Below are 27,396 nucleotides of genomic sequence, written 5' to 3' on the forward strand. Positions count from 1 at the left end.
ATTTGATTGACGTTTGTTTGCAGGGTTTTATGTGTTTGTCCCTGTGATCGTTTTGGCTTTCGACATTTTCTCGCAAAATGGCCAATTATTCCACAATTATTACACTTTTTTCCATTTGCGGGGCAAATCTGTCGGTGATTTTGACTCCATCGTAGGCCGCAATTCATACAGGTGCTGCTGTATTGGTAGTTTTGGGGCACAAATGGGTATCGCGTGAAATTTCGTTTGGATTGTTGGGCATTCGCGTTGCGATTGCATGTCTGGTAATTGTTAACTACATTTACTGAGTTTGTAGTTGACATCAAATTCTGATTAATTTTTTGCTGATTTTGTGCCCCCATCTCCATCTGGATTGCTATTTCAAGCGCTTTAGATGGTTCAACTGTTTCCTTTAACAACTTCTTTTGGGTTTCATGATCTATCATTTTTAGTATGAAAACATCTCGAATTAGGGTAGTTTCCTCACTTCCTAGACTGCAGTTTACGGCTTGTTCTATTAAACGACCGTAGAAAATTTCAACAGATTCACCTTTCTGTTGTCTACAAGAACAGAAGACAAAGCGGTCGTAAGTTATATTTCTCACTTTTGTAAAAGAATCCTCTTTTGCTTGCCATAGTTCTTTAAATGGCTGTTTTTCTATTTGAAAATGAGGATGTTTGCATTTAAAGATACGTCGTCCCTCCGTTCCAATGCTCAAATACAACAAAGATATCGATTTTTGCTCACAGATCCCCCTAGGTTTATCTCCGCACAAGATACCGATTTCCTCAATCTTTGTGCATCGATTTTGCCAATTTACCTTGAGTTTCTTGGTTACGGATTTTTCTATCCCTTTCCGTTGCTTGCGTGTGATTTTCCACTGGTTCCTCGTAAATTGGCTCGGGTGGGTATGTTACCGCTGTTGGTGGATTGTTAAGAAGGTTGTCGAGTTGAATTCCCTCTTTTACTAGCAAGGCTAGCTTCCACTGTTGAGTCCATTTATCCCACGTCAATGGAGGGGTGGCAGTAGGCTTCTCCCAAAAACGCATCTAGATGAAGGGGCGTCTTCTTTGATTCAGCTGCTGACTGCGCCATATTATACTCGATTGCGACAGATTATTCCAATCGAGTCGCGAATGCTTATAGTTCAAATCAGTTTCGGCAGTTGCACCACATATGGAAATTCAATACCTACAATTAGATTTTCTAATTGTCAACTTGGCTAATCGCGATTGGCGCTATCCTATTCGACTGAGTCCGATTGAAAAGCGAATTACTAGATTTAAATTAGAACTGATTTTCAATAATGCAAATTACGGAATGATTAGATTAAAGTACAACTTAGGAAATGAAAGTTTTGTTCATAACATAATCACAAGACAGCAAGGAACTGCAAGATTTGTTTCTAAGCTGAACAGACAATTTCCTGCACAGACAGCATGAACAGACAAGAAGTGATGAAGATTTTGATAGCTGAAATTAAACTAAACAACATTAGCACTTGCCATTCAAATGGGTAAAACTGAACTGAATACGGTTATAGATATATGATGATTTATCCATACCGTATGACAATAGTGAACGGGACAATGTCGTCCACTCCATCATCGGTAAAATCTGTAGAAGAATCTAATCATTATTCGCGCATATCGACCATTACTAGCAATATCATTTAAGCTCTGTATTCGTGCAAAGAATGGACACTTGTATTTGATTGATTGTAAAAAAAGTCTTATGCCTAGGATATGTGTTTTTTTTGAACGACGATCCCTGCATGATATCAGCAGCTTCACATTGTGTGTTCTTTTGTTTGTTTTCAAAGAAACACTCAATTGCATGATGTTTCAAAAGCAACAATATGTGAAGATTCCCTTTGAAATTCAACCGGCTTTGGCATACTGTGCCTTCTGCACAAATATTCCCTTCTATATTATGTATAGTGATGCAAATTGTAGGCAAGAAATTGCTGCTTTCTGGAGTTGCTTTTTTAGCGTTGTGTGACATCATCTCTTTAGCAGATCTTCTTTTTTGTGTTAATTTGAAGATGGTTGTCTTTTGTTACAGCAGAGACAAAAGCCTTATTTATGCGTAAAGAGAATTAGAACTGTAGATTTGCTCATTGATTATGTGCTCTTCACGGTTAGTGAAAAACGATTGATGTGCATTGATTACCATCAAAGCTTCTATTATCCCAACGTATTTGGTCTTTTTTCCAATCTTGCATTTAATGAATAATAGTGCAGACCGCCGGTCGTTGAAAACATTGCCATCGTTTTCGCAAAAAATTTTTAATACCATTTTGTCAATTCAATTACCGGCAAACAATTTTTGTTTATTGAACCGACGAGTCAGTTAAAAAATAGGTTTTTCACAATTAATTTTAAATGTGATTGACAAGAAAGTCATTCACATTTCAGCCAAATGCATTTAGTTAAGTTGACTGGAGAAATGAGCAGGACTGTTTCCGGAAGAGTGAATTAGGTTTAACTTGACTAATTCAAAATAACGCAGCAAGTTTTTCAGCAGCGTTTCCTAATTCAACAATGCTCACAAAAATCTGGTTTCAAAAATTTATGAAATGGTAGATGTTCAAAAATGTAACCATACTAAATGAAACTCCAAAAAAAATCTTTAACCTCCTAATGTGTTCATCAAATTAGACACTTTACATGGGCAATTTTTTTTGTCTCAACTGTATTTGAAATGAGTAAAAACACTATGCGCTTCAAGGAAACTAAAACAAGACCTGCATTTCCCTCGGAGTTAGGTCTTATTGGTATAGGAATTAGAAGTTTGTCGTTTTCAGCACTCAACTTAAGTTTCAAATTCTTGCCTATAGATTTAAAATGCTCTGATACAAACCTTTTATCTCAGACATATTTTATTACTGCTGATTAAATACTAAGGATCGCAACCTTTTGAAAATTGAGTTTTTTAACTTTAACATGTACCTGCAATGTTGCTCTTAAGCATTTCGGGAGAATTAAATAATGCAGATCCATAGAGGCCAGAAAATATTTCTTCTCATTATTTTTAAATCACTTCCTTCTCAAAATCAGTCAAGTTTCAGTTTTGTAATATAAACCTGGATAGATTATCTTACTTTGAGGTACATCCAATTGTCCGTCTAAGCAAAATTGGCTCGAAGCAAAGCTGAAGAGAGAGGGCATTGTAATCTGTGGAGAAACATGCTTGCAATCGCGAAACACTGATTCCGGTTTAAAAAACCAGGACGTTTAATTGTTTTCTTTCAAATATTCAAAAAAATGATTAATCAAGTCTTCTCTAAAGTTTTATCTCTCTTGCAAAAGTTCATCCCATTTTTTTGTCTGTTGCTATTCGATCAGCCTGATTTTTGATCGTTGTTTTTGCTGTCGACTTTGGAATTTTTCTCACTGAAGTCTGTCCAAATGAAGGTCCACTAGGTTTTCGAATTCCTCGTTTGATGATTCCCATTTTTGTGCCATTTATTGTCAAGTAAAAGGCATTTGTTGCGAATAGGGCGATGAAATTTTCTAGCGAGTGCTCAACTATCTATATCTACTTTCTCTTTCTTTCTCTCTCTCTCTCTCTCTCTCTCTCTCTCTCCCTCGCTCTCTCCCTCTCTTTGACGACAAACTCTATTCAAAAATCTTGATAATAGAAAAATTAAACAAAGATTTTACGTTTCTAATCTCTGATGAACGACAATATCATTAGGCAGGGGCGTAAAGTTGTTTATGTTTTGAGACAGAAAGTTCTGATATTTTTTGAGTTTTTTGTGTCATGTTTTGAAACATTGCCAATTCCATCCCAACATTATGACTCATTTGAACATTGTTTTTTGTAGTTTCAATTATTTTCAAGGAGAACTGTCAAAAAGCCAATTGATGTCAACATAGCGCTGAAGCTGTCTCTCGAAATACTGACATTAAAAGAAAAGTTTCAAGATTCCGATTTAGAGTAAATTGTCATTATCTTCGCAGAAGCAAAAAAACTTTTGTAAGGGTTTTTTAAAGCTGCCTATTTCTGAGTGAGAGCTTGATAAAATTTTACGCCATTATCTTTACACAATTAGAAAAAACTCTCCTGAAAGACTTTGATAAGGGTCGTTTTTTCCCAGCTCATTTGCCCTTGAAAGCGTTCTCCTCGCAAATATCAAGACGAAACCTTGAACATAAGGAACAGAATATTTTTAATCTGAACAACTGCCTAAAATTTTTGTCTAAGCAAAACAAAACTATGAGCCAAATTTTATCAAAATAGTAAGAATGCGCATTCCGCAGGAGATAATTTTCAACTGGCTCTATTGAAATGTTTATGAGTCTTTTTTTGCCTGCATATTTCTGAAGTTTTTCTCATGAAACCGGACTTGATTTCACTAACTTGTTAATCAATGTGACGGCTTCTGGTCCATTGTCTCCAAAGGACGTCGGCATTTTGGCTTTATTTGAGGTTAACCATTTTGGTGTAAAATCTTGTTTTCCAAGGGACGCGGTCTCAGATTTTAAACTGTAAAATTTGAGGACCAGTTTGAATCAACTGGGGCGCTCTTAAGTTTCTTTGATTGGGTCAACGTTTTAATATTAATTACTGTGTCAACGAAGTGAAATTTTTTGGCATTTGTTTTTGGATATCTCAAAATCTTGAGTTTTTAGGGCAATTTTGAAAACAGTAATTTAAGTCCGCTTCACAGAAAACTTTTCGTTCTCATTTTTGAAGTCTCAAAAACTTGTTTGTTAAGGTTTAATTTTGAGTACTGTTAGTGTGAAAAAATTTTATTCGATTTTTGTACGAAAATTGACCATATCTCTTTGAAAACATTTTGACAGAAACTATATTTTTCTCTCGTGACCTTTGATCCAAACTGGTTTTTCAAGTAAAAATCGAGAAAAAGAGTCAAAGGTAAACAGTAGAAGGTTTTTTAATTGATTCGGTTGTCCTTGTTTCTAATACCATTTTATCCATTCAATTACCGGCAAACAATTTTTGTTGATTGGACCTACAAGGTGGTTAAAAAAAGATTTTTTTCACAAATAATTTTAGCGATGAATTACACAAGAAAATAATTCCCATTTCAGCCAATTGCTTTCAATTAAGTTGACTGGCGAAATGAGCAGGTCTGTTTCCTGAAGAGTGAATCAGGTTTAACTTGCCTAATTCAAAATAACGGAGCAAGTTTTTCAGCAGCGTTTCCTAATTCAACAATGCTCACAAAAATCTGGTTTCCAAAATTTATGAAACGGTAGATGTTCAAAAATGTAACCACACTAAATGAAACTCCAAAAAAAATCTTTAACCTCCTAATGTGTTCATCAAATTAGACACTTTACATGGGCAATTTTTTTTGTCTCAACTGTATTTGAAATGAGTAAAAACACTATGCGCTTCAAGGAAACTAAAACAAGACCTGCATTTCCCTCGGAGTTAGGTCTTATTGGTATAGGAATTAGAAGTTTGTCGTTTTCAGCACTCAACTTAAGTTTCAAATTCTTGCCTATAGATTTAAAATGCTCTGATACAAACCTTTTATCTCAGACATATTTTATTACTGCTGATTAAATACTAAGGATCGCAACCTTTTGAAAATTGAGTTTTTTAACTTTAACATGTACCTGCAATGTTGCTCTTAAGCATTTCGGGAGAATTAAATAATGCAGATCCATAGAGGCCAGAAAATATTTCTTCTCATTATTTTTAAATCACTTCCTTCTCAAAATCTGTCAAATTTCAGTTTTGTAATTTAAACCTGGATAGATTATTTTACTTTGAGGTACATCCAATGGTCCGTCTAATTAAAATTGGCTCGAAGCAAAGCTAAAGAGAGAGGGCATTGTAATCTGTGGAGAAACATGCTTGCAATCGCGAAACACTGAGTCCGGTTTAAAAAACCATGACGTTTAATTGTTTTCTTTCAGATATTCAAAAAATGATTAGTCAAGTTCTCTCTAAAGTTTAATATCTCCTGCAAAAGTTCATCCCATTTTTTTGTCTGTTGCTACTCGATCAGCCTGATTTTTGATCGTTGATTTTGTTGTCGACTTTGGAATTTTTCTCACTGAAGTCTGTCCAAATGAAGGTCCACTAGTTTTTCGATTTCCTCGTTTGATTATTCCCATTTTTGTGCCATTTATGGTCAAGTAAAAGGCATTTGTTGCGAATAGGGCGATGAAATTTTCTAGCGAGTGCTCAACTATCTATATCTACTTTTTCTTTCTCTCTCTCCCTCTCCCTCCCTCGCTCTCTCCCTCTCTTTGACGACAAACTCTATTCAAAAATCTTGATAATAGAAAAATTAAACAAAGATTTTACGTTTCTAATCTCTGATGAACGAAGGAAACAGAGGATTGTCATTTTCAGCACTCAACTTAGGTTTCAAATTCTTGCCAGACGAATAAAAGTGCCCTGATACAAACCTTTTATCTCAGACATATTTCATTACTGCTGATTGAATACTAAGGATCGCAACCTTTTGAAAATTGAGTTTTTTAACATTAACATGTACCTGCAATGTTGCTCTTAAGCATTTCCGGAGAATTAAATAATGCAGATCCATAGAGGCCAGAAAATATTTCTTCTCATTATTTTTAAATCACTTCCTTCTCAAAATCAGTCAAGTTTCAGTTTTGTAATATAAACCTGGATAGATTATCTTACTTTCAGGTACATCCAATGGTCCGTCTAATTAAAATTGGCTCGAAGCAAAGCTAAAGAGGGAGGGCATTGTAATCTGTAGAGAAACATGCTTGCAATCGCGAAACACTGATTCCGGTTTAAAAAAAAACATGACGTTTAATTGTTTTCTTTCAAATATTCAAAAAAATGATTAATCAAGTCTTCTCTAAAGTTTTATCACTCTTGCAAAAGTTCATCCCATTTTTTTGTCTGTTGCTACTCGATCAGCCTGATTTTTGATCGTTGGTTTTGTTGTCGAGTTTGGAATTTTTCTCACTGAAGTCTGTCCAAATGAAGGTCCACCAGTTTTTCGAATTCCTCGTTTGATTATTCACATTTTTGTGCCATTTATGGTCAAGTAAAAGGCATTTGTTGCGATTAGGGCGATGAAATGTTCTAACGATTGCTCAACTATCTATATCTAATTTTTCTTTCTCTCTCTCTCTCTCCCTCGCTCTCTCCCTCTCTTTGACGACAAACTCTATTCAAAAATCTTGATAATAGAAAAATTAAACAAAAATTTTACGTTTCTAATCTCTGATGAACGAAGGAAACAGAGGATTGTCATTTTCAGCACTCAACTTAGGTTTCAAATTCTTGCCAGACGAATAAAAATGCCCTGATACAAACCTTTTATCTCAGACATATTTCATTACTGCTGATTGAATACTAAGGATCGCAACCTTTTGAAAATTGAGTTTTTTAACGTTAACATGTACCTGCAATGTTGCTCTTAAGCATTTCCGGAGAATTAATTAATGCAGATCCATAGAGGCCAGAAATTTATTCTTCTCATTATATTTAAATCACTTCCTTCTCAAAATCAGTCAAGTTTCAGTTTTGTAATATAAACCTGGATAGATTATCTTACTTTGAGGTACATCCAATGGTCCGTCTAATTAAAATTGGCTCGAAGCAAAGCTGAAGAGAGAGGGCATTGTAATCTGTAGAGAAACATGTTTGCAATCGCGAAACACTGATTCCGGTTTAAAAAAAACATGACGTTTAATTGTTTTCTTTCAAATATTCAAAAAAATGATTAATCAAGTCTTCTCTAAAGTTTTATCTCTCTTCCAAAAGTTCATCCCATTTTTTTGTCTGTTGCTACTCGATCAGCCTGATTTTTGATCGTTGATTTTGTTGTCGACTTTGGAATTTTTCTCACTGAAGTCTGTCCAAATGAAGGTTCACTAGTTTTTCGAATTCCTCGTTTGATTATTCCCATTTTTGTGCCATTTATGGTCAAGTAAAAAGCATTTGTTGCGAATAGCGCGATGAAAATTTCTAGCGAGTGCTCAACAATCTATATCTACTTTTTCTTTCTCTCTCTCTCTCTCCCTCGCTCTCTCCCTCTCTTTGACGACAAACTCTATTCAAAAATCTTGATAATAGAAAAATTAAACAAAGATTTTACGTTTCTAATCTCTGATGAACAAAGGAAACAGAGGATTGTCATTTTCAGCACCCAACTTAGGTTTCAAATTCTTGCCAGACGAATAAAAATGCCCTGATACAAACCTTTTATCTCAGACATATTTCATTACTGCTGATTGAGCACTAAGGATCGCAACTTTTTGAAAAATTGAGTTTTTTAACATTAACATGTACCTGCAATGTTGCTCTTAAGCATTCCCGGAGAATTAAATAATGCAGATCCATAGAGGCCAGAAATTTATTCTTCTCATTATATTTAAATCACTTCCTTCTCAAAATCAGTCAAGTTTCAGTTTTGTAATATAAACCTGGATAGATTATCTTACTTTGAGGTACATCCAATTGTCCGTCTAAGCAAAATTGGCTCGAAGCAAAGCTGAAGAGAGAGGGCATTGTAATCTGTGGAGAAACAAGCTTGCAATCGCGAAACACTGATTCCGGTTTAAAGAAAACATGACGTTTAATTGTCTTCTTTCAAATATTCAAAAAAATGATTAATCAAGTCTTCTCTACATTTTATCTCTCTTGCAAATGTTCATCCCATGCTTTTTGTCTGTTGCTACACGATCAGCCTGATTTTCGATCGTTGATTTTACTGTCGACTTTAGAATTTTTCTCACTGAAGTTTGTCCAAATGAAGGTCCACTAGTATTTCGAATTCCTCGTTTGATTATTCCCATTTTTGTGCCATTTATGTTCAAGTAAAACGCGTTTGCTGTGAAAAGGGCGATGAAAATTTCTAGCGAGTGCTCAACAATCTATATCTACTTTTTTTCTCTCTCTCTCTCTCTCCCTCTCTCTCTCTCTCTCTCTCTCCCTCGCTCTCTCCCTCTCTTTGACGACAAACTCTATTCAAAAATCTTGATAATAGAAAAATTAAACAAAGACTTTACGTTTCTAATCTCTGATGAACGACAATATCATTAAGTTGTTTATGTTTTGAGACAGAAAGTTCTGATATTCTTTGAGTTGTTTGTGTCGGTCATGAAAAATTGCCAATTTCAACCTAACATTATGACTCATTTGAACATTGTTTTTTGTAGTTTCAATTATTTTCAAAGAGAACTGTCAAAATGACAGTTGTCACTACCACTTTTGATGTCAACATAGTGCTGAGGTTGTCTCTCGAAATATTGACATCAAAAGAAAATTTTCAAGATTTTGATTTAGGGTAATTTGTCATTATCTTCGCAGAAGCAAAAAAAAACTTTTGTAAGGGTCTTTTAAAGCTGCCTATTTCTGAGTGAGAGCATGATCACATTTTACGCCATTATGTTTAAAAAATTAGACAAAGTTCTCCTAAAAGACTTTGATTAGGGTCGTTTTTCTCCCTGCTCATTGGCTCTAAAAGCGTTGTCCTCGCAAGTTTCAAGACAAAACATTGAACGTAACGAGCTGAATCTTGTTTAATCTGAACAACCGCCTAAGTTTATCGGTCTAAACAAAACAAAACTAGGCGCCAAATTTTATCAAAATAGTAAGAATGCGCATTCAGCTGGAGATAATTTTCAACTGGCTCCACTGAAAATTGTTTATGAGTCTTATTTTGCTTGCATAATTCTGAAGTCTTTTCTCAAGAAACCGGACTTGATTTCACTAAATTGCTAATCAATGTGACGGTTTCTGGTCCATTATCTCCAAAGGACGTCTGCAAGTTCGTTTTTGAGATTTTAACCGTTTTGGTGTAAACTTTTTTGCCAAGATTTTGTTTTCCAAAGGACGTGCTCTCAGTTTTTAAACTGTAAAACTTGAGGACCAGTTTGAATCAACTGGAGCACTCTTAAATTTCTTTGAGTGGATCAACGTTTTAATATCAATTACTGCGTCAACGAAGTGAAAATTTTTGACATTTGTTTTTCCATATCTCTAAATTTTGAGTTTTTAGGCCAATTTTTAAATATCTCTTTGAGAACACTTTGAGACAGACTATTTTTTTCTCTCGTGACCATTGCTCTAAAATGGTTTTCCGAGCAAGAATCGAGAAAAAGAGTCAAAGGTTAACAGTAGAAGGTTGTTTAATCGGTTCGGTTGTCATTGTTTGTCAATCAATGCAAGCAAAGTTTGGGCACTAAATTTCATCAAATAAGTTTGAATGAGCATCTTGCCGGAAAAAAAAACTTTCAACTGGCTCCCTTGAAATTTCTCCCGGAGTCTTTTGCATGAAAATTGTGAATTTTTATACATGAAAATAACCTGGTACCTGTCACATCATACAGAAATAGTCACCAAAAAGTGAAAATAGTGATTCCTGCAGGATTTAGTTTCAACGTGTGTCAACTGAATTGAGTAGGTTTCGATGAATTGACCAAGCACCCGGAGACGAAACCAAATTCACGAAGTGGAAATAACATCTTACAATTGTAGCTGAAACCAGAATTGATAGCATACACTTTGATACTTCAACGCTTAGGCAAATTTTATCTTCATTTCTTTGACGCATTTGAGGTCACGATGTCTGCATGACTTTCTACATTCACAACTGAGCCAAAATTAGCCAACGATTAGGAATTGGTAAATTAAAAATGCATGAGGCACAAATGAACTTGCCTTCATTTCCGCCTGGTGTTACAAACAGCTGTTATTACAGTCAGATTGACAGAACAGATCGTCAAAGAAAAGTAAATGAAGACGCGCTTTTTTGTTTGGAAAAAAATCTACAGTGGGGACACACCTCCCGCAGCAAACAAAAACGGCGTTGTGGCCAATCGATTGGCTGAATTAATGAATACAATTGATCTTGCATTTGGGAAACAATAAAAACCGTACATCAATAGGACGGACTTTGGTAGAAAAAAAAGGCAATCAACATGCCGGAACTCAAAAATAGTTGAAGTATTAAGCGGCAACCCGGAAGCAATTGGTTCGAAAAAAACCTAACTGACGCTTCTGTTGACGACAACATACCAGAGTCAGTCTTTGAAGCATAAGTTGAAGAAAAAAGAGTCGTTATTCAATGGTAGCTATTTGGCACCTTCAGTGTTGTCGTCAATATAATGTCAAACGTAAAGCAAGCATTGAAAAATAAACACCTGAAGCAAATGTTCTAGAGAAAATGCAAAACAGCGTTGTCGTTTTACTACAGCTAAAACACTTTTGTCAAAATATGAAGTTTCTCAAAGCTGTGAATGATATCTCAAAGAGCAGCGAAATTCTAAAAATCTTGCTCCTTGATGAAAAAGGGCTTACTTGTGCCAAAAGCAAAATATTCAAAAGGCATTTGCGCTTCAATGTTAAGCGCCCAACTTTGTTACATAGGAAAAAATGGCAGTTGTTTTTATCTTGAGAATCAAAAATGCAATCAACGTGGTGGCACTGGGCGTGTAAGAAAGTATTTTTCAACCATAATTTCCAATATTTGGCCTGCAAAAGACTTTATGTTCATTAAATCAAATCATTTCCTAGAGAAGAATTTGGACGCAAAAGCGCAAAAGCACAAATATATACAGATTTTCCATATTTTTTATGGCCATTTCACCGTTAAAGTTGTGGGAAGTAATAAAAAAAAGGACTCTGTTTGTTCGTTTGTCTAATTTTAAGAGCAGAGCATATAGCATATAGCACATTTGTCACATTTATTAATCTAGATGCAGTATCGGGATTCATTGCACGAACAGGAAAACCAAATACAATAAATTTCAGCTAAACTAGACTACAATTGTCACCGAATTGTTCTTTATGTGGTCTCAGATTCAACTGTGAAATTTGTGAAAACTTTGAATTGCCGTGAGCATTTTAAAAATTTTTGCTAAGTGAAGAACGTTTTGATATTAACTACTGAATCATATCGCCGTGAGTATTTTTAAAAATTTGCGGATTGTAGAACGATTTGATATCAACACTCCGAAAAAAAACTGAGTTTGGAAACAAAGACATCAACTGTTTGTCTTTGAATATCTCACTCTTTGAATATCACAATCTTTTCTGTTTGTGCCCCCTCAGTACGTTATACGCCCCCAGCTAGAGAACACATGCCATTATTTAGTAGTCATCATGTAAAAATTTGGCACGTGCGTCCGGGGGTAAAAATAAATACGGTCAGAGGAGCACAAACGTTAAGTACAAAAAAATCTGAGGGAAAATCGGGTTGCATTTCGACAAAATCTCAACACATCAGTCGATCTTGGTATCAAATCAGTAGAAAAAGTGATATTGCGTTCTGCTGTTGCTTCGTAGTACGAATATATTAGCTGCTTTCCAAGAGCAAAATATCGCTGTTTGACTCCCTTTTAATCATTTTGCTGTTTACCTCGGGGTCATTGAACGAAACAACCCTAGTGACCCGCAGAAACTATTATCAAATCCAGTTTTCTTTTATCAGAAACGTGGTGTTCAATAACCAAACAATTTAGATTTCGATGTTCATCGGCTATCAGAATTGCGTTTTTCCAAAGACTGTGAATCATCGATTGTAAGTAAATTGTTCGTGCAGGCAGGTGTTATTCTATCAACTAAATCAAATTCAGCATTTCGAAAAAATTTACTGTCTTCCAAGAATTGCAAAAAAGAATCAAGGGCTGAACAAAAAACTAAAATCTAAGATTCGACAAACTAATTTTGAAATTTTTTTTATGAAAATGTCTCTTAGTAGCAAATATTTTTCCAGGATCCTAAAAGACCAAGTAGATACAACAGAATGCGTAGGTTTTTAAATGCATTTCTCTTTATCTTAGGTTCCAAAATTGGGAGGTATGAAACGAAGGGAGCTTGATAAGAAAATGAAACTGCTGGTTTGTCTTAGTTTTTTGTGAAATTAGGGTTATTAACTGAAAAATTGATAGTTGAGAAAACTACTAAATTTTAATAGATTAACGAAAATGATATTTCGGGGTATGAAATTTTTCAACAGACTGTCCAATGATGTTGTTTCAGTTGCAAATATCAAATACAAAGAAGAACGTGATTGAAATAGTTTGTAATTATAGTGCGACTGTTCGCTCTTGGTTTTTGAAAAAAGAAATACGCTTTCAATAATTGGAATTGCATTAAAAAAACAAATTGAGAGAACTTTTTATTGTCCTAAGAAACACAAATCAATATTAAATAAAATTATTTTACCAGGTACCGTACCTGATGAGTATCCACGGCCAATGCCCAGAATAGCTTTGAGATCCCCTGTGGTGATTTGAAATGTTGCATGTAACCACAAGTTTTTTGAAACCTTAAAGCTCAAAATCCTATGACTATAGGTAGGAGAATGTTTTCCTTTTTGCTTTAGCGATAACAGGTCACTGATTTCTTTCTCTGAATCAGCAATTTCTGCAAACTTCATTTCAAGCACCTGTTTTGATAGATATTATTCAGGAAAATGAGTTAACACAGCATACACAAAACTACATCGCTTACAAAAAAAAATTCTACACGCTTTTGTATGGTCTTTTTCGTTCAATGTTGACACGTGTACACTTCTGAAAGCTATCTAGGTTAAGAATCGAATATAGGAGCAAAGGACTGGCACCTGAAGAAGACTTCAGGGTTGGCACTTCAAGATTGGCACTTCAAGATTGGTAACTCTTGAAGTGAAAATGGCAACAAACAATTATAGCTGAAACCAAAACTGATAGTATATATATATATATATATATATAACCAACACAATGAAAAGAAAAGCTGACCCTCATGGTTTTGACGACGCATCAGAGGACAAGGTTTTTGCATTAGACTTTCTAAGTTTACGACCAAAGATGTACTAAGCAATTCTAAATTGAAAAAAAAAACAGAATCACTAATTCCACGCCTGGTGCTATAAGGAGCGGTCATAACAGTCTTGTTCACCCAACAGGTTGAAAAGGATAAAGATAGTGATTTCGGTTTTGGAACGAATGAACAACAGTGCTACCATCGATATGCAGCTGCCATTTTAAACAGCGAGTAAGGGGCCAACCTATTGGATAAGATACTGAATACATCTGAAGTTCCATATTGAAAACAAGTAAGCTGGTTCACCATTGATATAAGAAATATCAAAATGGAGAACGCAAAAATGTGAGCTCCAGTTGATGCTTCCTGCTTGCTGAGACCAGAAGTCAACTGTCTTGAGCAAATCAACTCAACCGTTACTTCTGGTGACGAGAATATTCCATCAACAGCCTTCCTAACACATGCTGAAGAAGAGAGAATTTTTTGTCAGTGGGATCTATTTAACAACTTTAGTTTTCTAGTCTAAGCGTAAGACAAGCTTTGAACGAAAATATGCCGCAAGAAAAGCATCATGCAACAGATAAGTAGAAAAAGTAAACGCGAAAATCGTCGTATTTTTTCAGCTAAAACTTTTTTTGCTAATTGATGAAATTTCGGCTCGTAAGAAATTTTGTGTAACCACTATTTCCGAGAGGTGGCCTAAGAAAAAATTGAGACTCCTTAAAGAACAATTTCATTTCCAAAAAAAAGATCTCATTGCAAAAACAGGAGCAACAGTAATGACAGACGAACGAAGAACAGTTAGACTCTTCAACAAACGTAACAAAGGCTAAAGTAAAATTTTATGGCCTTTTAACGATTGGAATTGCTGGAATAATATTATGAAAAACATTGATATGTTTGTGCACTCGCCTAACGCTGAAGGCAGCGTATATAGAAATTGTACCAAATGGACACAGTTAGCAAAATGAATTCAGTAAAGCCATTCAACGCCCAAAAAACCCAAAACGATAATCAACCGCAACGTCTCAAAATCTTTTGGAGTGGTTAGAAAGTTTGCACGCAAAATTCAACAAAGAACAAACAGAGATGCATGTGATTCCAGGTGGGCTCGACTGGAAAGTCAATTCGCCCGCAGCATTTCACATAAAAGGAGTGTGCGAATGGTTGCTCAGAACCTTCAAGAAGGCATTACGTGCAATTGTATGGAACTGATAAAATAAGGAAAAAGATCTTTAAACAGCAGCATGTCTTTTAAGAAGGTTTTGAACAAACAAAAAATTGACAACCCTCGGTTCTGATTGATAAAGTTGTTTTTGTTGAAACATGTAAGCCGTTTCACTACGGGTACAGAATTTGGTATATAAACCTTCAACATTGAGGAACTCAAGAAGTTAACAGGTTAGCCAGTCACTTGGTTGGCCATCCTGATAAGTGAGAAGAGAAAGGAACTTGCTTGAGATAATCAACCTAATTGTTGCTTCAGGTGAAGAGAGCAAAACAGTTTAAGCCTTCATATCACATGCTGCAAGAGAGAGAGAGAGAGAGAGAGAGAGAGAGAGAGAGAGAGAGAGAGAGAGAGAGAGAGAGAGAGAGAGAGAGAGAGAGAGAGAGAGAGAGAGAGAGAGAGAGAGAGAGAGAGAGAGCCTATACTCAAGGGGATTGACTTGTCAACTTTCGTTTCCTAGTCCATGGTTAAAACCAGTTTTGAACAAACATTTACCGGAAGCAAAGGTAACAGGCAATAGATAAAGAAAAAATAAAGAAAAAAGTTGTCATTTACTTCAGCTAAAACCGTTTCTGCTAAACAATGAATAGAGGGTATTTAAAGAAAGTTGTTCAACAATAATTGCCAACAGGTGGCATACAAAAGTCTTGAGATTTAATAAAGAACTTTCTCTAAAAAGAGGTCAAGCAAAAACCAACTTTAATGACAGGTTTCCTCGGTTAACTGTTAGACGCTTCAACAATCGTAACAAAAGATTAAGGAAATTTGATGGATTTTAATGTTGCAAATTTCGTGAATTAATAAAAAACATTGATTTGTTTGTTCAATTGCCTCACTCTTAGAGCGGTGCATATAGAAACTGTACCCAAATTAGACACAATCAGTAAAATAGAGGCAGCACTGATTATACCCAAACTAAAAAAAATTCAAAGCACGATAAAGAAAAATCAAAAATGTTAATCAGCTGCAGAAAAAGTTTTAATTGACAGAGAATTTATACACTTCAATGCCGTTTTCAACAAGGGATGAACAGCGAAGGAACCGATTCCAGGCGGGATCAATAAAAACGTCAACCTCCCCACAGCACCTCAACTAGAAGTATTCTTAGAATGTTTGGTTAGAAGTTTAAAGAGAGCTTGTACCCATTGGGGTGGACCTGGTATAAATATAAATGGAGTGTATTCTTCAAACAACAGAAGAAGTCTTATACAACACAATTGGCATCACTCGGTCCTGATTTATAAAAACCATTTGCCGGCTTGTACCTCAAAAACTTTCTTGGTTGGAGGGCAAACATAAATTCTTTCTACCATATGTACCATGTGAAAAATTTGTACATCATGAATACTCATTCGACCAACTCAAGTATGATCCAATCTCACCTTAGACGGATTTCGATGAAACATCTGCCAACATTGAGTAGTCGGTGAAAACTGAAATTGAAATGGAACAGAGATTTAAATGAATGTGATCTTATTTGTTTGGCCGAAGACAGTGACAAAAAGGGGTTTAACACTTTCGTTTGAGATAAAGGAAACACTAATGATCCTGACGTAGCATTTCGATCGGCAACGATTCCGACAAAATATGGAGTCTGCAAAAGGTCCGTCGTGAAGCTCAATCCGTTAACGAAAAATAGTATTTTTGTTCGTTGTTCAACAGTTGCTTTGTTTCTTAAATTGTACGTACACAGAGTGGAACCCAACCAAAGCTTTACTTGAAGCATTTTTACATAAACCTGCATATATATTTGTCTCCATTTTTTTCTCATTAGATTGAACTGCTATACATAAAGAGAGCCCGTACAGTGCGGTCTCTGGCAAATCCAGATCAAATATGGTAGTCAAATAATAAATTTGACTGATTGTAGAGAAATTGTAATGCATTGATAAGAACATAGTTAATGTACAGCTACAAAATCGAAGTTGAAAAAGGTATTATCCGGATAGATTTGGAACAGCGAAAAGGAGCTGGACAAGACAAAGCTTTCACTTTCATAAATAGCAGAGCAGCCGTTGCAATTTTTTGGTCAAAGGTAGGGATCACTAATGAAACTAAAGCTGCACACAGACTTGCTGTACTTGAGAAAACCAAAATTTTAACCTGCAAAGCTAGGAAAACCAAATGATCGAACAATCCTTTTTATGAAAAAAAAAGTTAACTAAATGTGGAAACAGATGTCTGGTTTCGATAATGAAAGAACGAATAAAACCGTTCATTTTTAAACCAGCGGAAAAACGAAGTGAAACTAGCTTGGACCAGATAGGTGTGACATATAAAGTTCTAATTTTACATACTAAAAGGTATAATTTATAGAAAATTTGTAGTTTGATTTTTAAATCAGCATATATGCATATAATCCTGTGATTTTGTTCTTAACGTTTCAGTAATTTCATAGATGTTTAAAACCATCTTTTCACGGTTAAAAGCCATGCATTTTTCAGAGGAGAAGCGACTGATATAGGGAAGGCGGCCAAACAGCTGAAGGCATTAGCTTCTACAGTTTACGCAATAGGTTAGTAATGTTTCCAATTTAAAACAAATTGCAAATAAGCTTTTATCGATATGGTCCTTGGGAACATTTGATGACTAAATCCTTTCTTAAAGTAATTAACCATAAGAAAAATGGAGAGAATTTTTGGAAAACTCAAGGTTTTGTCAATGTTGTCCACAAATGGGTCAAAATGTAAGTTGAGAACAACGTGTACCTTTTTTCAAAAAAATGAATGATCCGGTTTGAAATCATCACTGAATCATGTCATTCTCAGTCTGCAATTCATTATGATCAGACTCACCCGGACTAAACGTCAAGTCTTAATCAGTACTGATTCTGTGAAATTGCATGTCTTGGATCAGTACTGTATCAGGGCTCTAATCATGTCACTTTTAAGAATTGGTACGTGTTAAATCAATTCTTAGGTCTTGAAAGTCGTGAGCAACTCTTGGCCAGGACTTGACTTAGACTTGACAAGTCTCGTGGAAGTCTTGACATGTCTGCACAAGTCTTAAGTCTTAAGATGAGACGTGATCAGTACTGAAATGTCAATTCAAGACGTGTATTTCACTGTTCAAGGCGTGTAAGTACTGATCAGGACTTCAAATTCGTTCCGGGCAGATTATGTCAAATTTGTCACTTTCCCTGAATATTGCATTTATCTATATGAAACTATATGAAAAAAAACTTGAAAACAAAAAACACTTCGAATACTGTGAAGCAGCACTGATTAGGCTTTTTACTGTTGATATATGATGAATCAGTACTGTTTTAATATGGCACTAGCGTATGACAGCAGCGTGAAATCGTCGATTGAGTATTTTGTTTCAATCGCCATAAACCACGAATCAACCCATAAAAATTCAAGATGAAGAAATTGGAAAGGCAGAAATGAAGTTCTATTAAGTATATTGGTGCCGAAACGTCGTTCACTGTTAATTATGAAAGATATTGATACTTTTAGATGCAATTAGGGGATATTGTAAGTCACTGCAATTTCAGACGCCTTTTCACCGGTTTTGTAATCTCATTCTGCTTTTTAGAACTTGTGGGGAGTTATCGGTTTCAGTAGATTTTCTGCTAGTTTTGTTGATTTTTTTATTGTTGTCAATATTGAGTTTTGGTTGTTTAAAAAAATCAATTAATTTAAGTCGAACTTTGTCCTGTTTTTAATTGCTCTCAAACCAAGTTCTTAGCAATTATATTAGTCCTGTGGTCTTTTTATGGAATTTTTCGTCTGACTAATTTGAATTTTCATCCTTAAAAACGAGGTAAACAGGTAGCTCCGAGAGGGCATTAAGTTCTCTTATAGAGCCGTTCAATTCACTAGTCTCCAAGTATGGGATTCGCAGAAACTGTTTTGGAGATTTATACTTATGGTGAGAAGGGCGGTTCTCAGATTTTGACCCACCCCCCCCCCCCCAAACACACACACACACACACACACACACGCACACACACACAAACACACACACAAACACACACACACACACACACACGCGCACACACACTCACACATACCCACATACACACACAAACAAACACACACACTCACACACACAAGCACACACATATACACACAAAAACACATACACACACGCACACACGAACACACACACACACACACACACACACACACACACACGCACACCCTCCCCCCCCCCCCCCCCCCCCCCCCCAATTGATTCCTCTCTCACATCAACCGCCCTCATTTTACCCCCCTCCCGATCCCCACCCCTGCGTATCGCTCATGCTGTAAGGACGTGACCCCGTGCAGCCAAAGCACCCCCGCCCCCACCATTGCCCCTTCATCATTCCCCGGTGAACCCCGCTACTCCCTCAGCTGCGTCCCTTCAATTAAACAAAAGCTAGCCTCACTAAACCGTAGCTAGCTACTGGCAAAATCAACCGCTCACTGACTTTTTGAGAGAAACTCGAATTGTTTACATAATACTTTTTTTAGTACACTTGGGAGTTTGAAGATGCAGACTGTACTGACTTAAATGAAAAATCAATGTTTTTTGTATTTCGGGTTTTAAAAGTAGTTATAATAAATTGTTTCCTGGTATTTACAGAAAACACCTAAACACTTAACCAAAACTTAGCAGAGCACCATCCGCATAGGCCATGTGGCCTGTGTTCAGGTGTCTAATAATTGGAAGACAATTTTCTTGATTTGAGTTCCAAAAGTTAAGCAATGGAAAGCAATATCAAAATAATTGAGAAAAAATTGAACCCTATGTGTGTGTGTGTATGTGTGTGTTGTGTGTGCATGTCTGTGTTGTCGTATGTGTGTATGTTGTGGAATATGAATCTTTTTGTGTTTGTGTGTATGTGTGCGTTTTGTTTATGTCGCGTTTTGTGTTTGTGTGTTGTGTGTATTTGTGTGTCTGTTTAATTGATCTTGAATGAAGTTCATAGCATTTATTGTAAACATGTGTATCTTTTTTTCTGCATTTTTTATCGCTGGACCAATTTGCGCTTTTCTTCTAGAACATATTTTGACTTCTCTAGTTACTTTTTCACGCTTTCGTTCTTCACTTTTGAGTGATCTCTATTGCTCTGAAGTAAAGCTTGTTACTAATATAAAATCGGTTGCAGCATGGCAGAGGAAATTGATTCGTAGGGCAGTGGTTAGTGCGGGTGGGCGTGGATCGGGAGGGCAGTGGTTCGAATCCCGGCGGGGAAAGGTTTTTCGCACCCTTGAAGAAAAATTGATCTAGGCTACAGCCCCTTAAATTGCTGGTTTAAGTCGGTTTAAGTTTGTCGGTTTAAGTTTAATTGCTCTTGAACGAAGTTCATGGCAATTATTGTAAACGTGTGTGCCTTTTTTATGCAAAATTTTTGCTTGACCATTTTGACTTTTCACGTGACTTTTATGCTCTTGACTTTTTGCGTTTCGTGTGACCTAAAATTCTCTTGATCACAACTTCAAGCAGCTTAACTCAATTGGCGGCAATTTAATAATAAAAGTCAAATGAAAAAGGCGCCGAAACTTGTGCCATTTTTCACTATAAATCTTAACAGTGGTATATGTTAACCTCTAATGTGGTTATTTGAAGCCAACTATTGAACTTCTTCGTCCCATTTAGACTCCCCCCCCCCCCCGACTGCAGCAGGCTGCAATTGATTAGAGATCCCACTGGTCGTTCGACAGCAATTCTTCCGACGTTTAGTTGGTTATGTTTGTGTTTGTGTGTGATTTGGTGGTGGTGGGTGGGTGGGTGGGTGTGTGGGTGGGTGGGTGGGTGTTCGTGTGGGTGATTATGTGGGCGTGTGTGTGGGTAGGTGGGCGTGTGTGTGTGTGTGGGGGGGTGAGTCCTTTTTGCTGCTGTAAACGTCATCATCCAACACTCCATTAACATCTTTACTCAAGTTTTTGTGATTTGGAATGGTAAGGTGTGGTTTTTCTTGTAAGGCGTGGTTTATAAACCATTTAGAAATTTTCCAAAAAATATACTATGCTTATATACAATGCTGAGTAGTTTATTGTTTTGAAAGTTAACCAGCGATATGCAGCTTCTCATTTTTGAAACGCATTTGGCAGAATTTAGAAAGCTCGAGTATTGACGTCACAAGTACAGCTGTTGAGCAACAAAATCTGGTCTAATGCGTATCTGGTCTAATCTGGTCTAATGAAACTTATCTTGTTAAAACTACGTTCGTTTATTGGCCCCACAATTTCATCATATTTTGAAAGATGAGAATACCGCGAGGTGATATATTATTACGAGTCGGTGCCATTACTAAATAAATTGGATTATTTGGTGCATATAGCTATTACATTCCTTAAAAATGTGTTCAGTTCATGTAAAATGGTCTTAAAGGGTTGGACAGGGTGGCAAAGAAAGCAATTTACTAATTGGTAATTGCAAAAGGTCTTTTTTTAACAAAATTAGTACATGTTTTCTACTGTTTCCGTCATTTTTATAAACATTAATCAGGAACCATTGTTTAAAAAAAATAATGAGAGCAAAAAATAAAGAGATTGATATTAGACTGTTATAACATCCCTTTTCAAAGGTCTCCTTGTGGAAGAGAAAGGTTTTATTTCCTAATTTGGTAAAGAGTAAAAATTTTAAAATTAAAATGAGGGCTTTGACACCATAGTTGAGAAGACCGATTAAAAACGACAAACAATTGTTTGAAATTTTTGGTATCATCTGGTGTTTCTCTAAACGATACCGAATCTTTATTGTTAAATACCAAACCAAAACGACGATACCGACAAAAAAATCAGAGGAAATTTTGTCGCTTCTGTCTAGAATAAAACGACGATACCGACGAAAAAATCAGAGGAAATTTTGTCGCTTCTGGCTAGAATAAAACGACGATACCGACGAAAAAATCAGAGGAAATTTTGTCGCTTCTGGCTAGAATAAAACGACGATACCGACGAAAAAATCAGAGGAAATTTTGTCGCTTCTGGCTAGAATAAAACGACGATACCGACGAAAAAATCAGAGGAAATTTTGTCGCTTCTGGCTAGAATAAAACGACGATACCGACAATTTCTCATGCTAAATAACCGAAAATTTCTCAAACTAGGGCAATACGAGTACATAGACATGGGCGCTGGCTTGTAATGACTCGGTCACAGATACATTACTGCATAATCCGAGTGATTGTGCTACTTTCTAGGAACTGCCAAAGAAGCAGAGGAAGCTGAACTCAAAGTGATAGCCAGCAAACCAGAGTATGTTCGCAAATATAAAGACGTAGCCGAATTCAGCAGTGACGTTGCCATAATCTTGTACGAAACATGCCAGATTGCACTGGACTTCGGATCTGGTTCTGGTGGGACGAAAAAAGCAGCGAGTGGTGACGCCTCTGCACCCGATGTAATCACGGAGATGGAATTTACTCTTCAAGCGTTTTCAAAAGGTGACGTCAGGTAACTGAAAATTCTCCCGCAACTTCTAACTTTTTGGATTTTTCTATTCGCTTTTTTCTGAACAAATCATCGTTGATTTGCAGTAATGATACTTTGAAACTCTCCAGTTTAATTTTTGTTAACAGCCGCCCTCATCCTCTCAGCCGGCTATTATAGCGCTCCTTTTTATACAATTCAAAGAATTTGAATTGTATTGGGGCGCTGTCTTTTTTTAAGATCTGTTCACACATTTTCATGATTTTTGAAGTCAAATTGGAGTAGTGATTTTGGTCACGCCGAAACAGGAAATAGAGCGAAAAAGCGAGTGGTTTTGCGGCGTGAAATTTTTTAGCTCTAATTTTAAAGTAGAGTGAGAAAACGGTTTTTGAACAAAAATTTGCTTTCTCGGTAGTGGTTTTTTGTTCACATGCGGCAATTTCATTTTGATTTTTACCGTTTTTTCGTGTTATTGGATCGGATTTTTTTCTAAGTACTTTTCCCAATCCATTCATAGTTCATTCTAGACATAGTTTTTTCTTTGAACCAAATTTCCATTTCTCGCTAATGGCCTTTTGTTCACATGCGGCATTTTTACATTGATTTTCTGTTTTCTTTTTTTTGATCTGATATTTTTAGAACTGATTTTTCCAATTCACTCATAGTTCGTTCTAGGTCTAGTTTTTTCTTTAGTCAATGAAAATTTTTTGACTTGTACGTCAGGACTTGTCCTGCTTTGTTTTTTTTTACTTCGTCGAACAAAACAATGTTTCGCTTTACCTCATTTTGCCGCTTTTTCAACATTTTGCGTGAAATCTTTTTGATTTTTATAGGCTAGTTTTTCTCTTCTCTCATTCTGCTAAAAGTAATTTTAATTATCAGTTGCTTAGCAAAGCAATTCAGAATGAACAGAGTCAGTACTAAAAATTGAAGTCAGAAAAAGAAACGGGATAAACCCATAAAGCCCAATTTTAGATGCCCGCTATTTGAATGTCGTTCCTATAAGTCTTAGTTACCATCTCTATTGCTTATTGGTTTTGTTAGTAGCCCCTGTAACCTCTCTCTAAGAAACAGAGGTATGCTCAACTACGAAATGCCATCAAAATAAATCGGACTTGAAAAATGTTTTTGTACAGAAATCTTTTTTTTCAATATCTTCTATTCTTTCAATCCCAATCATGCTTATTGGAATCAATGGCGGCTATTTTCCGTTAATCTTCCAGGTATTTTTTCCTGTAAAAATTGAACAGACTAGTAAAGTAATAAATTAAATTAGGATTAGTCACAAAGCAACAGTCACAAAGCAACAACTCAGGCTTTAATAGATCTCATTGTGTTCTTTTATGAATAGAGGAATAATTATGGTTATATTTGGTTTTTAACTAGTGTCAGTAAAACTTCAAACGCTGGGAGTGAAAATAGTTTTGTCAGCTCATTCTGTTGAACAAAAGTCAGTCAGTGAGAGAGATAGTGTGCCTTTTGTTCATAGACCTTTCCAGGCGAAAACGAAAAATTAAGTGTGGAAAATTCGTTCAGGGTATATTCGGTGGAGTCTCTGCCTGTTTTAAGCTCATTTTTTGAAGGAATCCTTAATAAGTCGAGCGTGGCCCTGTTTTTGACTTTTTAAAAATTTACAGCGTGCCTACTTTTTAAGTATAATATAAAAAAATATTTAAGCAATTGGTCATCCATCGCTACATTTTTTTTTATTTTAAAGCAAATAGAAGATTCACAATTTCGTCCAGAAATTTGATTACTCCTTTGTTCTTTAGCTTTTAATAGTTCTTTGTCTTTTTGCTTTCTTAGCTTATGTATTTATGTGTGTCAGTTGTCGTTTGGGCAAGCAATGCTACATCAGAAGCATTTTCGTCAGGTCTCCTGAGATTAATTTTTCTCATCGTCGCAACTTGGGTACAAATTAAGAGAGACTGCTATCAAGGTTTTGCTCTCTATCTATTTACAAATTCCTGAATTTCGCGGTATGGTATTTTCCTGATTTGTCTTTTCTTCTATGTGACTGATTGAATACTAAGGCTCTGAAATTTGATTGGAGATTTTTTTGTTTGAATGTGCCAACCTGTACAGAAATTTGTAGAAAACTTTCCTTTGGTAGTTTTTTTCTCCAGAGTTCTCAAGGTAATATTTGTTTTAGTTGTTTTTGATATTATAAGGCCAGCAAAAGTTCATAACAGATGATGAAAAAGATAAGCAAAATAAATTGAATTATCAAACCAAATAAAAATAATTTAAAATTAGAAGGATTCTACGATCACAGTCCAATATTTTTTTCTAAAACAAAATGGAGACCAAATGCAGCAACGACTTATTGCTCAAGATCGTCGTCACCGCTTACCGAGGCAACTCAAAACGTTAAAAAAATTTGAAGCCTTTTATATTTCACCAGTTTTTGTTTAAAAACATTTCCACAGATAATAAAAAATCTGAAACAACAAAACTATGAGCGCCTAAAAACTTTCAAAGTGCTCTTCTGTCAAGTAAAGGCTCTCCAGAAGGCCTGTTTAATGTATATTGTTTCTTGAGTTTTATTTTGAGAGCTACCAAAATTGGAGAACTTTTCCATCGAAGTCGAGTTTTTGGATGGGTTGACTCAAAAATGTGAGTTCCCCTCATACCAATCTTGGGATTTGTATGCACGCGAAGAAAAATTTATTTTTTAAGAACATAAAATCTTTATTCTTCTGTCATAAATGATTTGAGATATAAAATATGCCGTTTAAGATTCTCTTTGTGGTAGTTTTGTAAAATAAATATGAAACCAGATGTTGAACGATTGTTTAGGGTTGCGCTTAAGAAGGTTTCAATTAGGCGTTAAAAACCTTATTTGTAATTAATTGCATATTTTGCCCTCGCTTTGGTATTTGCGGATCATTAAGATAAATTGAAATTTTTGATTTTGACGATAAAAATACTAAAGTTAGTAAAAAATTTCCCAGTTTTCTTAACATTTTTTCTGGATTTTAATAAAAAAGAATTTGAGAAACAAACTTATGCTCATTTATATTTTTGTCACTGTTGTCCATAAAAACTTCGAAGCTTAATTTTTGCTCAATTTGTAGTTTTTGGAACTGAGTTTGAGAAGCAGTCTTTGCCAATAACTGATTTTGTACCATTTAGTAAAGTTTTTTGGCTGTTAACTTTTTCTGATGCAAATGCTTTTTAATCCTCCCTAGCCATACAGTCAGTTTAAAAATTGAACTTAAATAAAATGTACATTTTTTGTTTGAGTAGTTTATTTTGGTTGTTCGGGGAAATCACAAAACTTTTCTAATTTTCTTCTTTTCAAGTTTAGGCAGGTAACATAAAATGTTCTTTCTTTTCCCCGTTTACGAGCAGCCCTCATTTTCCCAGGTGAGTACTATCGCGGGCCTTTTTATAAAATCCGAAGGATTTGGATTGGATTGAGGCGCTGATTTTTTACGACACTGAAAAAAGTAATGGTGTCGTATTCTTTTTTAATCCAAGACTTTTTTCTTACGACTTAAAATCAATTGACGCACGTCAAATATCGCATCACGTTGCAATGCAATTTTGTTAGCTTTATCTCTAACTTGTTCGGCAAAAAAAGTTTCCAGCATTATTCAGCAAGAAGTCGTTTGCTCGGTAACCGTTCAAACTATTTTAAATTTTAATTGAACTTTTATGTGAAATTTAAAGGTTTTTTCCTGTTTTTAATTTAGCTGTTTTTTTAGTGTTTTGCAGATCTTAAAGTGATTTTTTGTCGTAGATTTGGTCGTTCTGATGTTTTATTAGCCTTTTGTGTTGCCATTTGAAGATATTACAGCTTAAAGAATAGATTATTGTTAGTGACAATTGCTCTGTTTTTGTGTAACAGAATTCTTTAGTTCCTCAATTGCTATAAACAAAGTTTGTTGCATTTATATGGATTCGGTGCTCTTTTTTCGATACAAATTTTCGACTGACCAATTTATCGTCCGACCCTTTCGACTTTTCGTCTTCGACGACGGGATAAACAGGTAAAATAATTGTGGACATTGAATGGCTGAGCATATCTATTTAGAGCTGTGCGCCTTACTATTCTCTAAATTATCAATTCTTAGCAAATCTGTTTTGAGCAGACACTTTTTTTGTGTGAAGGGTAGTTGTTAATCTTAAAAATTTTTCCAGCCTCGGTCATAACCCCCCCACCCCACCCACCAAACATCCCCCAGTCCACCCTACTCCACCACGGCGATTTGGATTCCGCTCTCGTCCAGCTTTCCCGCGACCATACACCCCCATCGCTTGAGCCACCCCTCACTCCGTTCACACCCACCTGATCCATCCCTAGGCCCCAGCTGGCTACTACCGAAGCCAACCGTTCGCCTGTCGTTTCGGAGCAGTTCGCTCGATGTTAATCGGTTGTGTTATGTCAAGTATTGTCAATCGCAGTGTTCAATTAACAAAAGGAAATGTTTGATAACCTGATTAATGGTCATTAATTACTTATTGTCTTGCTATTACTGAAATGAGTAGATAGTTTGTTTTTTTCCCTGTGTATTGCCTGTCTACTTAACTGAGAATATCACAGAGTGTTCCAAGTTTTCCCGATGTTAAATTATATTTTTAGTCTCATTTTCTCCCTGTCTCTGTATGTGTTGTTTTTAATGCTCGGCTTATATGGGTGGAAATTGCTTTATGAGCGAAAAAAATATGACACGCAATGTTAAGACCTACAGCTTTGACATGGCGACTACTGAAGATTTACGAAAAGTGACTTCAGGTTAGTTGAACTTCAATTCGTTTACTTTCGTTTCTTCGAATGGAATGCTTTTATGACAAGCGTGATACAATTACTTTATATATTAGCTGTGATATATCACGTTTCAATTCAATTCCGTTCTAGAGTCTACCTGTTGTGTTTTTTTTCACAAATTTTTTTATGTCAATGAGAAGTCAACTTTTGTTATTGATTTAATCCCACTGTAACTAAAAAACAGTAGCTCTAATCTAATGCGTGAAAATTTTCAGTCTGTTTTTAAGCTTGAGTGGGAAATTGGTTTTTAAACATATATATTTTTTTGGCAAAATTATTTCTGTTTGATCTATATCACTTCTTTCATTTGCTTCTTGAGAATGCT

The 27,396-nt window shown here is 35.7% G+C and overlaps 1 protein-coding gene across 2 annotated transcripts in view; it reads left to right on the forward strand.

Moving 5' to 3' along the window:
- Positions 1-27,396, forward strand: part of LOC142345434 (uncharacterized) — an 83,256-nt gene that overhangs the window by 33,114 nt on the left and 22,746 nt on the right. For both annotated transcript variants that reach the window (XM_075397482.1, XM_075397483.1), the window contains exons 4-5: positions 17,378-17,448; positions 22,069-22,321. In XM_075397482.1, the coding sequence (XP_075253597.1) occupies positions 17,378-17,448; positions 22,069-22,321 (324 nt within the window). The remainder of the gene's footprint in view (positions 1-17,377; positions 17,449-22,068; positions 22,322-27,396) is intronic.

This window comes from Convolutriloba macropyga, chromosome 9, assembly GCF_964194025.1.
Source record: "Convolutriloba macropyga chromosome 9, txConMacr16.3, whole genome shotgun sequence".
Lineage (NCBI taxonomy): Eukaryota > Metazoa > Xenacoelomorpha > Acoela > Convolutidae > Convolutriloba > Convolutriloba macropyga.